This window comes from Corticium candelabrum, chromosome 21, assembly GCF_963422355.1.
Source record: "Corticium candelabrum chromosome 21, ooCorCand1.1, whole genome shotgun sequence".
Classification (NCBI taxonomy): Eukaryota; Metazoa; Porifera; class Homoscleromorpha; order Homosclerophorida; family Plakinidae; genus Corticium; species Corticium candelabrum.
Genome location: NC_085105.1, coordinates 1,880,553 through 1,894,467, shown reverse-complemented (window position 1 = coordinate 1,894,467; position 13,915 = coordinate 1,880,553). Strand labels below are relative to the sequence as shown.

Below are 13,915 nucleotides of genomic sequence, written 5' to 3'. Positions count from 1 at the left end.
CCATCTCTTTGAGGCACGGAAGACATGTGCGGCAAATGCGTCGAATGTCCTTACCCATACCGTTCCATCAATATCGCTTGGAAAGTATCTCGTACATAGCCTTTTCCGCAAAATACCCAGAACATTGGCCTCCATGCACTTCAGTCAACAGGAGAGACTTCAGTTCCTCTAGGACAGGCACACGAACACGATATAAAGCTGTGGGCTCTACCTAACACAAAATGTAGTGAATGATCTCAAACCGCCCTTGTGTCAACGCCAGGTGCCGAGCTTTCCTCCCGTCGTCCGGTACCATTCCTTCTACTACCAACATTTGAATCTCCGCAAGATTTGCGTCCGTTTTCTGGTTTTCCACTATCTCTTCACGGCTTCCGTTAAATTCTTCCCGTTTCTCCTGCTGTTGGACTACCTCTACTGGTGCGTCCATTCCCTCAGTCGCTTCATCTGCTGTACCGACCGGAACGTTTACTTCAACAAGCGGTAGGCGAGACAACGCGTCAGGCATTGTGGTTGACTCGGCCACCACGGTACTGTACCTGATCTCGGGCGATATCTCGATCCTGTATCATCATTCCCAGCGGGCAAGCTTTCCGGACGGATTAGGCGTGTCCAGCAATAAACGCAATGTGGCGTGATCGGCGTAAACAATAGTCTTGTGGCCTAACATATATGCTCTAGACTTCTTCAGTGGCCACACGACTGTAAGAGCTTCCAATACGGAGATTCCATAACGAGTCTCTGCTGGCGTAAGGCTTCTACTTGCGTAGGCGATAGTGTGCAGAAGCTCGTCAATTCCCTCTTGCTCCACGACAGCTCCAAGTCCAAACCCACTAGCATCTGTCGCAACCACGAAAGGACGATCGAGGGTACGCAACGATCGGTGCGCAAGTCAATCGTCTTTTCGACTCATCGAAAGCTATCTGACACTCGGCGGACCAAAAACGGCTCCTTGTTCTTTAGCAGCCTTCTCAACGGTGCTGTCAGGCTTGCAAACCCCGCCACAACCTCCGATAGTACGAAGTCAATCCTTGAAATGACTATTTTCTTGACAGTCTTTAGTTCGGCCAACTGACGCACGGAATCCGTTTTTCCTGGATTCGGACTGACGCCGTATTTCGAGATGATGCGACTAGGTACAATGCATATGTCTCCGATCTTGCTATGCGACACTTGTTCGGCTTCAATAAGTATTGTAGATTCGCCTTCCTGAACCGCTCAAAGACCAACGCCCTATATATAGGTGCTCTTCGAGATCTAAAAACCACAGCAAACTCCTCCAGTCCTCGTAGTAGTGTTTGCATCATCCTTCGGTATGTTACGGGCGCATTACACAACCCAAAACGGCATTATCTTGAATTCGTAGAACCCTGATATAGAAGAGCAAGGTTAGTGTACGTCACGTGACCGGCCTGCTATACAGTAGGTAGGATAATGAATAATGCGCTTTAGTGAGCGTCCTCTTCAAAGTTCTGTGAGCACGTTTCTTTACGTAACATAAACTTCATTCTTCTCATCAATCATCAACACACGAAAACAATCAGCAACTAATTTTTTGCGTATTTCCCAGCCACAATATAATCTTGTGTGTGTGTGTGTGTGTGTGTGTGTGTGTGTGTGTGTGTGTGTGTGTGTGTGTGTGTGTGTGTGTGTGTGTGTGTGTGTGTGTGTGAAGTTTAACCAAGGTAGCTGGTGACAAATCAAGAAATGCCTGGTGGAGTGCTAGAGCAGTAGAAGCTAAAAAGAAAGCAAAAACATGTTACAGCAACTAGCTATAGGTTGTGTTGGGAGCCTAGTCAAAGAGCTCAGGCTACTTAAGAAACAGGCATCCAAGACTTCATCATCCAACATCCTAGCAAAGAATAGATCCATTCTCTCAAGTGACATCGACAAGCTTCGACGTTGGGCAGAACACTTTGCAGAAGTGTCTAATTGTTGCTCATCAAACTGCCAGTTGGATACTGATGCACTACCCGACATCATTGCTGCCACACCATCTTACAGAGAACTATTCCCAGATGATGAAAACTTGTCCCAGCCCATATCTGAAGATGAGATTCAGGTAGCTATCGCACAGCTCAGAGATGGTAAGGCTCCAGGAGATGACGGCATATCTGCTGAGTTGCTGAAGTTGGGAGGAGACGAAACCATCTGCTAGCTCACTTCACTGTTCAACTTCATCTGGAGCAGCGAGAGTATCCCCTCAGATTGGTTGAACCACCTCATTGTCCCTCTTCACAAGAAGGGAAGTCGTTCCGAGTGCGACAACTATAGAGGCATTGCCCTCTTGAGCATCTTCAGGAAGGTTTTTACTCGTGATATATTGAACAGGATCAAACCCAGAGCGGAGTCCCTCTTGCGTGAGAACCAGTGTGGTTTCCGCAAGGGCAGAGGGTGCACCGACCAACTCTTTTCTCTCAGGGTGTTGATGGAAACAGCCAGGGAGTACCATCGTCCTTTATACATCTGTTTTGTAGACCTCCGTAAGGCCTACGATTCAATTAATTAATAGAACAGCTCTCTAGTCTGTTCTTCAGTATTGTTACCACTTGCCATCTAAGCTGCTCAAAATCATTGAAGCATTGTACAGTAACACTTCTGCCGCTGTAAGGACCTATGGTAAAATCTCAGATCATTTCTCTGTTTCTAGTGGTGTCAAACAGGGTTGTGTACTTGCTCCAACTTTATTCAACCTCTACTTTGACTCTGTGATTCGACATGTCATTACTGATCACCAACCAGATGTAGGTGTGTGCTTGTCATATCTTCTGGATGCTGACCTGGTAGGAAACAGGAAGAAGCTTACATCAGAGGTGTCAGTGTCAGACCTTGAATATGCTGATGATATGGCATTGATATCTGATTCTTATGAAAGTCTATCCTCCTTGCTGAAATCTCTGGATTCGTCTTGCCATCACATGGGGCTTACCATCAATTACAAGAAAATCAAGCTTCTCGCTGTCCTACCTGGAGCTGATGCCCATTCTCCATGTTCCATTTCTTTGCATCCTGATTGTGATCCAATTGAGGTGGTATCATCCTTTCAGTACCTTGGAAGTTATCTTTCTAATAATTGCTCCATGGATGTTGAGATATCAACACGGATAACCAAAGCATCTCAGTCATATGGGTCACTTAACCGCAACCTTTGGCACCAGAGGAAGATTAAGTCTAGTACCAAGCTGAACATCTTTGTCTCTGTAGTATTTTCCACTCTTTTATATGGTTTGGAAACAGCAGTACTTCTGGAGCCGCAGATACATCGCTTACAGAGCTTTGTGATGAGAAGCCTCCGCTCCATCATTGGAGTGTTCCTATGAGATGGGAAGAGAGACACCTCCATCAGAAAGATAGCCAACCTACAAAGAATCCCCACCATGCTGACACAGAGACGTCTTCGGTTATTGGGTTACATCTTGCGCATGGATGAGTGTCGTCTACCGAGGAAGCTTTTTGGTGTGTGCATCGCCCCAAGGTAGACGTTCAGTCGGAGGCCAGAGAATGAGATGGAACGATTTGGTACTGAGAGATTTAAGGAATTGCAATCTTGATGGGGTTTGGAGGATACTAGCAGAAGATAGAAAGGAGTGGAGGAATCAGATCTGAGCTGCCACACAGGAAGTAAATTTCAAGAAGGAAGAACAAGAGAAATACCGCAAGGATGAGCAGAAACGTCGCCGAGAAGCAAGGCAAACGACATCAGAGTTTGCTTTACGCTGCAGCTTTGATGGTTGTGGATTTACTGCTGTAAATCATTCCGGCCTTGTAAACCACCAGAGACAGAAACATGGTCAGTCCCTGACTAGTCAATGTCAGTACTGTCACCAAACATTCCGCCAACAAAGCCTCCACAACCACGAGCGTTTCTGCTGTCAGAGAACATCCACTCCTCCGATATAACCTATGGTAACCTTGGCCTGCATCGCTTCTCATTGGAATGAACGCAGCGTGAAATGTGTGTGTGTGTGTGTGTGTGTGTGTGTGTGTGTGTGTGTGTGTGTGTGTGTGTGTGTGTGTGTGTGTGTCAAGCCTCGCGTAGCCAGACCCTTTCTCGCCGCTACGCCCGGATCCACGGATACTTATACTGTATATGGATATATCCGGAAATACGCTGCTGCGAGAAAGGGTCTACTACGCGAGGCTATATGACTGCCAAGCTTCATCATTTTCTTATCCTCATATTAATCACACTCTCGTTCAACATAAACAAGGGCATCATTAACAAACGACATAGCCCATCCCAAATAGATTTACAAATCGAAGTCTAATATATATGCACAGAACGACATAGAAAAAAACACATGCACAATACAATAGTACAGTACATGGTTAGAGTAATGAGGTTCAACTCGTACAAAAGATTGTGATCACTCCGTATTGGTTTGGAGAAGTCAGTGGCTGGTGTCAGCGATTCTTGTTCTGTTGCTCTCGTGCTGCTAATATGAGAGGTGTTAGGCTTGTCAAAGGAGCTGCCTTTTTCAAGAACGGATGCTGTAATAGAGATGTGATGAGAAGACGCAGACAAACAGGTACATGAACAGACAGTCACATGGACAAACAGATACACAAAACAGAGAGACATAGACAAATTAACATACAGACAGACAGACACATGGATAGACACATGGACACACATGCACAAACAGACAGACACATAGGCAGACAAATAGATGACAGACAGACACATGGACACACAGATGCACAAACAGACAGACAAATAGATAGACATACAAACACATGGACAGACAGATACACACACAGAGAGACATATAGGTAGACAAACAGATAATGGACACACACACACACACAAACACACACACACACACACACACACACACACAGCCCTCTGGCATCTTCTCAACTCTTACTTTAAGCAACCTTTCAGCGTCATATCTCTTATCCACATCCATATCTAAACAACACGCAAGAAAACTCCTGAAATCTTCAGAAAGTCGATCGGGATGTTGAATCTCAGGAGTTCCATTCGTTGCAATAAGATATAAAGCCTACAACCACAACAATCACAACCCACTTGACCATCACACAAGTGCACCATCCAATACCCTAAGTGGGTTTTCATTTAAGTACGGAGGCTCTCCTTCGATCATTTCAATTGCCATAATGCCCAGACTCCAGATATCAACCTACAAATGAAGCAACATCACACACACACACACACACACACACACACACACACACACACACACACACACACACACACACACACACACACACACACACAGTTAAATGCTATAATAGCCTCGGCTAATTATTCTCAGGAAGCCCTCAGAGTCTCGGTAAGTTATCTTGATAATGCACCCCACCATAATCTAAGTCTATATAACATGCTCGTGTGTGTGTGTGTGTGTGTGTGTGTGTGTGTGTGTGAGAGAGAGAGAGAGAGAGAGAGAGAGAGAGAGACCAAATACGCTTGCTGAATGAGCAACCAGTGAGCATATATATGTAAAGACACACACAGAGAGACAGCAACACAGGAAACTAAGACTAGGCAAGGCATCATTCTCTATTCAACATGCATATGCTACTGTGCGTACACAGTTGTGACTCGTATAATATGCAGAGCAACAAGTGGAATTTGCACGGGTCCAATGCTAGTTACCTTAGGTCCATATGCCTTGCGAGTGACGACCTCCGGAGCCATCCAATATGGTGTGCCTACCATTGTCGAACGTTTCGACTGCTCTGGTGTGATTTGAGCACAAAATCCAAAGTCAGCTAGAAATGATAATACAATACCATCTAACAGGTTGCAGAAATGTGTGTGTGTGTGTGTGTGTGTGTGTGTGTGTGTGTGTGTGTGTGTGTGTTGTTCGTTTCCTTGTTTGCATGTTTGTTTGTGTTTGTGTTTCCATTTGTATATTTGTTAGTTTGTTTCCATGCTTGTGTGTGTGTGTGTGTGTGTGTGTGTGTGTGTGTGTGTGTGTGTGTGTGTGTGTGTGTGTGTGTGTGTGTATCATATTGCTCTCACTCAGTTTGACTTGTCCATCCATTCCAAGTAAGACATTATCGCTCTTAATATCTCGATGAATCACAGCACTGTTATGAAGAAACCGCAACGCCTCAAGACACTAAAACAAACAAAACACTCACAATTAACCAACACAAAAACATCCACTAAAACAATTACTTAGGCGTGCACACACCCAAACCTGCACACAGCAATAACAAAAAACATAGTGTCTACACATTTAAAACAACTACCGGCAATTTCCTGGGAGATCTTTTGGAAACTAACAGCCCATGAGCCGCTAATGAGCATCAAGACTGTGGTGTGTGATTCAACATCGCAGCCCAAAGTCCATCAATATTCCAAGGCTGTATTAGTAACGTACGTTACAGGCATGGGCATCATTATGGAGGCACCCTGAGCATGTGACTGAGATTAAAAAATTATTAGACTTTCTTAGACACTGCAAGTACATGCATCTACAGTGACAGCTGCACTTTTTGGTAAATTAAAACAAATCATAATGGTGAGGTAATGGCTCTGATTGTGCCATCTGCATGTCTGACATTGGAGGTGATGTGTGACCTGTTGAGATACACATGACTGCTTCTTGCTGTCAGTTCAACCAGTAAATTTTAAAGTTAATCAATTTCAAAAGCTTCTAAACAATAAAATGACTTTGTTTATGTCAGAAGACATACTCAAAGATTAAATAGAGATTATATGTTTCAGTTTACTTGCATATTGTGAGTCCATTCTCATCTGCTCTTGTGATGTCACAACATAAACGGTTTGGACATGGTAATGCATGGCAGTGGTGGTTGGTCTGGTCATTCTCTAATCTTTTTGTTGCTACGGGTTGTCAAAGCGTCCAATATCAGAACAAAGCAGGTATATTCATAAATCTGCAATGTTCTGTTGATTCCCATTCCTCAGCTGATATGGGGGTGGCTCAATAGCTATGCTCATGTCTGTACTACACTACAGTGTACTACAGGTTTGGCATCCAGACAGCTGTCTTACACTGTGGATTAAAGAAGGAACCTCTAAAGAAATGCCTGACAAGAAGCGTAAGAGGGCCATCAGGTCTGGTTGCACTCTTAAGTCTCTAAAGACTACCGGTTGTAAGATGGGCCTCTCACACTTGCCTACTCTGTGGTACTCAAGTCAATCTGCCAATTTCCAAAGTTTTCTCCGAACCGCTCAGGCACTTATTGAGAACGGATTTTCTTCCCTAGAAATCCCATTTCCGTGCCTTGGGCGCTGCTTAGGAAATTCCTGGTAGTCACAGTTGCTATGCAACAATAAATACAATTGTATATATAATGTCCATCCACCTGCTCAATCAAATGACCCACAAACTGCTAATCAAATCGCACACACTATTTGCAGAGTTCCCTATTCAGAAGCCATCATTACTGACGACACAAACACTACTTTGAAATCTAGAAACACGGATAAAATCCTATACTATAATACGCCAACCCACGCTTCTGTCTGTCTGGATGAATGGTCTGTAATGCATCAATCAACACGATGACAGTCTCCCGCTCGAGTTCAGCCGTCGGAGACAGACGGTTGAGTCGGATTTCGCCTACACTGCCTCCGACGGGCAGAAACGAGACTTTGGCAGCCTAAAATGAGATGCGCCAGAGTTTGTTTGTTCAATGAGCCAAGTATGCGGATGTGATGTGCACTCGCCAGCCACTGTACTTCGCCAGTCGGAGAGCCGGTGGGGTGCGTCTTCTTCACTGCATGACGTGTAGCGCATAGGTAGTGGGATGCTAAGAGACATAACTCTGACTCGAGTGAATAATACAGTGTGTGTGTGTGTGTGTGTGTGTGTGTGTGTGTGTGTGTGTGTGTGTATGTGTGTGTGTGTGTGTGTCTGTCTGTCTGTGTGCGTGTTTGTGCATGTCCATGTGCATGTGTGTGTTGTCTCTAGAGTCACACACAGACCCGCCCTACAGTGAGATTGTGAGATGGGGGCTACTCTGGTACGTGCCACATAATGTACGACTGGCGAAAGTTAATTATTACGTGTTCTTCGCTAGGTAGCTACTACTATCTAGGTGCTAGCGCAATTCCTACAACCCATAGGACGGGTGAGGACTAGTATATACAATAATATATTTATCTATTTCTTAACTACTTGCCATTGTGCATCGTCGTCTATGGCTATGATTCTATTCGTTTCCTCAAGCACGTATTTCCCTGACTGATAGAAAGCTGCTATTCCAACTGAACACCAATGACACGTACAATCGTGTTTAAATTAATTAACTAAATTAACACTAAAGATGTAATTGATATCGATATACCTACCTCTCTGCTGACTGCAGCGATCTGCCCTTCGCTCATTACGGTCTCAGTGACAACGTCAGTTAAAGATCCGCCAGCAAGATATTCCATCACAACCTTTAGTCAATGGTGCATGCTTGACGACCATCACACATGAGGATGCTGACTGTCACTCACCCATAACTCGTCAGTCACAAGGTAACTGTCCAGATAGTTCACAATGTTTTTGTTCTTGTTGTCTCTCATAACGAGAATTTCATTGATGATCAGCTCCTGTATGCAGAAAAGAGGATGAACACACGACAGTTGACACACACACACACACACACACACACACACACACACACACACACACACACACACACACACACACACACTTAACAACCATTTAGTACCTTCTTCGGCTGCTGTTGAAGGTTCATCTGCTTGATTGCAACCTAAAAACAAAACGTAACAACAGCAACTAACCTCAACCTGTTCCACACATAAACCACTCAAATTCCTACCTCATTGCCTGTTGCAATCTCAATAGCAGAATACACAGTCCCGGCAGCACTAAACGAACACAGAGTATTACATGTTTACCATTCAACAAACATTACAAACAATACAAACACACACACACACACACACACACACACACACACACACAGTTGAGTACAGCACGAGGCCATCAATTTTCTCTGCTAAGTGCGAGTTTTCCCAATAATGTGAAATTACTGTACCCATCCAAATACAAGCCCCACCACAATTCAAACCCCGAGACTCCAACTCAAACCGCTCTGCAACTTAGTCTGAGTTTGCTCTTAAAGACCCAGACTGAATAGAAACCCCACCCTGTCTTCAGTTGCATGCATACAAGTGGGATTTGTTCTGCACCAGAGGCTCCTACTCAGCCACTCATTTGAAACTATCATATATCATATATTCTTTCAAGTGTGGGAATCACTACCAACGTTGATGACATGTGAACAAATGCCAGTACTGAGTAGTGTACGAAATGACAAGTGAAACAACTTGCAACACTCTAGCATGCAGTCAATACCATCATACCATATAAGCCCGTCTAAATAAAAGCCCTGGTCTTTTATTAGTAACTAGTACTTGAAGCCGCATTTACACCATCACCTCCACAGCTATGAGCCTTCTGGACACCATGTACACTAGGATCAATTGTTGTGAAGAATTTTGAATACGCCGGCTATTTTTCTTTCTAAACGTGCTACCTGTAAAGTATGTAAACTCGTACATAGTGACTGTTGTTTCGCCTGACTGCAATGTCCGTAAATAGTCTGTAGTCGTTGAAATACAATAGCGAAAGTCAACACACACGGGACATAAAAGCATTCGTTGCAAACATGAATTACACTGTTCTGGTAAGAAACTCTTTCGTGGATGTTTCGCACATCTGATTGGCTGTTTGTCCATTGTCTCTGGTTGCCGCATATGACATAAAGAAAATACTGCTTTGTGATTGGGCCACACAATGGAGGTGTAGCACATTCTTGAAGTGTGACATAGTCACATAGCCAGCCACAGACAAAATAAGTCCCCAGACCGGAAGTCGGTTCAGCGCTACACGTTTAGAGTACGCTACTCACCAAGTCTTGTGACATTTACAAAGTCCCTTTCTTAGAGGCTCATAGCTGAATTAGTCATTCCATATCTCATGCTAACACACACGTGTGCACACATGCGAACGACTGACGAGTAGAATCATTCAAAGAGATGAATGACCACTGCGTGTGTCTTACCCTTGTCCGATCTTCTCAAACTTCGTGTAACGTTTCTTGGGGTCGCCTACACTAACGATCTGCTCTGCAACGCACGATGTGACAACTGACGTCACGTTTCGCTAGTTGAACAAGATATCAGTGTGTCTACTTAGTCTACTGATGATTTCTTCGTCGCTCATTTTCTGTTTCTTTTTCCCTCTCATTTGAGCTGTGAGCAATCAAGTGTGAGACTGTGACAAACAGAGAAGATGTGGTGGTGGTGGTGGTGTTACCTGCTGGCTGATCTTTCCCTGGTGATTTTGTATCAAAATGAGATGGCTGAACGATGACATACAGAAATGATCAGATACCATATTAGCTGAGTGACAATCAAATGAGCAGTACAACTTGAGTGCAATCTAATTATGAAGATTGCCTACACATGTCTGTCCGTCTGTTTGTCTGTCTGTCAATCTGTCAGTCTGTCTGTCAATCTGTCAGTCTGTCTGTCTGTCAATCTGTCAGTCTGTCTGCCAATCTGTCTGTCTGTCTGCCAATCTGTCTGTCTGTCAATCTGTCAGTCTGTCTGTCAATCTGTCAGTCTGTCTGTCAATCTGTCTGTCTGTCAATCTGTCAGTCTGCCCATCTGTCCGTATACATTATCACCATATCCACAAAACTCTACCATTCACTCCAAGACAACTCCCTCATACCGTCATTCACTAAAACAGTTTCAACAACACACCTTCGTCTTCGTCATCTCTGGTCTAGGAGCAATGGCCGGAGGTTTCATCGCCTCAACTTCTCGATGACGAGGAGGTTCCGGCGCTTCCCTTACCTAAACACTCACACCTCACAACACATGTCTACACCAATAAAGATGTACCTTACAGGTTCTAATTGGTCGGCCGGCTTCTGGAATATCGATGGGTCAGTAATGGATGGCTTCTGGGAGGCTGTGTGTAGAGAGTTTCTGTAACAGTTGAGAGACAGTATGTTTGTATTTGGCTTACAAGGTTTCTTTGAAACGGTCATGTATTTTTCTTCGGGTTCTCTGTCAGCATTGTAGAATTTCAAAACGTCTATAACGGCCTGCACAAGAAGATGCATGCATTCATTTGTAGCTGTACTGGATGAACGTACTACAACACAGTACTATGATAGAGACAAACAGATAGACAAACAGATAGACAAAGACAGACAAACAGACAGAGAGACAGAGAGACAAACAGACAGACAGACAGACAGACAGACAAACAGATGAACAGACAGACAGACAGACAGATAGACAAACACATGAACAGACAGACAGACAAAACAGACAGACAGACAAAACAGACAGACAGACAAACAAACAAACAGATGAACAGACAGACTGATGAACAGACAGACAGACAGACAGACAAAACATACAAGCAGACAGAGACGGACGAATGGACAGGCAAACAGACAGACAGACAGACAAAGAGACAAAACAATATCTCACTTGTGGATTCTTTTTCTTTTCAGCCTGCGTTATTCCTGAATGCATCAACAGCTTAGCCCATGCTTCAGGCATTCCCTGACACACAAACACAACACAATGTTGAGTAAAAGCCTCTCCCAAAGAACAAAATTAAATTCAAATCTGCAACAGACAGACAGAGACAGCCAGACAGACAGAAACAGGCAGAGACAGATGAAGACAGGTAAACAAACAGACAAACACACACAATAAAATGACAAACAAAAGTAAAAAACAAGTCAACAAGTACATAAACAAACGGGCAGATACACCAAATCACTAAAATCTATAAGGCAACCAAACAAACACTCAAGACTTCAGTCTCCACTACACGTCACATCTCACATGCAAACGATTAAGACCATTTCCATTACCAAAGTATCACTCACTTGAACCAACTCATGCATAACAACACATCTCATCAACAGCCACGCAACACATTTTAATAAAGTAACAGATAGACAGACAGACATAGACATACAGACATACATACATACAGACAGACATACCTACATACAGACATACAAACATACATACATAGACATACAGACAGACATACAGACATACAAACAAACAAACAGACAGACAGACAGAAAGACAAACAGACAGACAAACAGACAGACAGACAGACAAACAGACAAATGAACAGACATACAAACAGAGACATAAAAACAGATGAACAGACAGACAAAGACAGAAACACAGACAAACAGACAGACAAAATGGACCAACTCATACACCATCTCTAGCCAACAGTCATGCAATACAAAGACCAACATGAAAGACACTTCCACACGTCGTACAACACACACCAACAGCAACAACAAAACACCAACGCAAGCACACTAAGACATACTCAACCCTCCAATCAAACAACACACAACACGTCACGTGACCGGCTCTCACCGAGAACTCTCCAGTATGCGCGTCGAAACCGACGTGCACGGTGTGCTCGAAGTTCTGCGGCGATGAGATGAGCGGCCGCTTTCCTAACGCAAACCAATGACGATCAGCGAGCAGAGACGCTCAAAAAGCGCGAAAACGCAACAAAGCGCTCTGTCACGTCATTCAGTTATTCCGTGATTCAAATCACCGCCCACGTGACCTAGTTGAGGGGACCTTCCTTACCCTCTGCCTTTTTGCTCGAAAATAGACCGCCTTTTGAGCTCTTGCTTTTTTTCTCTTTCTTATCTTCGCTTGGAGCGCTCGGTAGAGGTCTCTGCGGAGCCGTCATGGAGGATGTGATGGGTGAGCCTGTTGTCGGGTCTGCGCGCATCGAGACGCCGCGCTGTGGTGGCGCGGGACTTTTGTCGTCCGACATGAGAGTAAAAGAGCGCGAACGGCCCGAGTGCAGTCGTGAAACGAGTGAAGGTCCACACGAGGATATCTCTATCCGGGATGTCACCTGCTATGACGTCACTAATAGAAATTAATAAGCAACAAAAAGATACCTAATTTAATTAATAACTATTATTTTTTGTAACAATTGTAAGCCTGTGCTGTGTGTGACACGCAGTCGGACTACCACAACTCTGCACTACAGGGGATCAGCAGGAGCGCCGAATAGAATTAGTTAGTTATTAATTAATTTACAGTTGAGAAACGTTTAGAATCATAAAGATTCTGACAGGTAGCCTAATTTAGTAGATTTTAGACATATTTAAAAACTTTGAAAATGTGTCAACGACTCTAGCTGTAGGCAGTTTGGGTTACCCAACAAACTGTACTGCCTTGCTTTTTAGCGCGCGTTACGCCAATCATTTTGCTGATGCGGACAGTACATGTGTACAACATCTGCAATTGTCTATTCGTTTTTGGCGATGAAGCCCACGAATATAAAAATAGCAGATCGTAACGCAGGCGATGCTATTTGCCATTTAGTGTCTGCGTATCATAGGGTTGTCGTTTGATATTAGATCAACAAAAGGTTACTACAATGTATAAAAATTAAACAAGTAGACATTTTTGCATTGTAAAAGAAACTAAATTTATATTGATACTTTTCTCTAAAAAGAAAAAATTTCAGTGATTCCCACACCGGGAATCGAACCCGGGCCGCGAGGGTGAAAACCTCGAATCCTAACCACTAGACCATGTGGGACTCAGCTGACAAAGGTGTAACAAACACGGTAGATGTACAGAAGTCTAGCATGGTTGACAAAATTTTTTTGTCTTTTAGCACTGCAGGGCGACGGAACCGGAAGCAAATTGCCCCTCCAATATCGGAATTGGGGGGTAAAGGCCCTCCAATGCTAGACAATGATAAAAAATCTAGGGAAGTTTAGTTAGTTACCTAAATTTTTGTTTGCTTGCAAGTGGCTGGTGTTGCAGTTGACTCGCTTGATACACATCGTCATGATCATTTGTGTGCATGCAGCTCTGGCTACTTCTGTCACAGATTCAATGACAAACGGTTGAAATCAACCATAT

At 43.9% G+C, this 13,915-nt stretch overlaps 1 protein-coding gene and 1 non-coding gene across 2 annotated transcripts; both read right to left on the bottom strand.

The window, feature by feature from the left end:
• Positions 1-4,159: 4,159 nt before the first annotated feature.
• LOC134196902 (serine/threonine-protein kinase PAK 1-like) lies at positions 4,160-12,877 on the bottom strand. The gene is made up of 18 exons (XM_062666121.1): positions 12,614-12,877; positions 12,392-12,474; positions 11,468-11,542; positions 10,995-11,073; positions 10,873-10,937; positions 10,727-10,819; positions 10,275-10,320; positions 10,151-10,210; positions 10,021-10,084; positions 8,773-8,821; positions 8,662-8,703; positions 8,444-8,539; positions 8,291-8,383; positions 5,987-6,086; positions 5,618-5,733; positions 5,061-5,141; positions 4,866-5,003; positions 4,160-4,488 (listed from the first exon to the last, which is right to left on the bottom strand). The coding sequence occupies exons 1-18, from the start codon at positions 12,804-12,806 to the stop codon at positions 4,402-4,404; spliced, it is 1,560 nt and encodes a 519-aa protein (XP_062522105.1). The 5' UTR covers positions 12,807-12,877; the 3' UTR covers positions 4,160-4,401.
• A 637-nt stretch (positions 12,878-13,514) lies between these two features.
• Positions 13,515-13,586, bottom strand: Trnae-uuc (transfer RNA glutamic acid (anticodon UUC)). Its single transcript has one exon. It is a non-coding gene; the product is annotated as a tRNA-Glu (tRNA).
• Between the last annotated feature and the right edge of the window lie 329 nt (positions 13,587-13,915).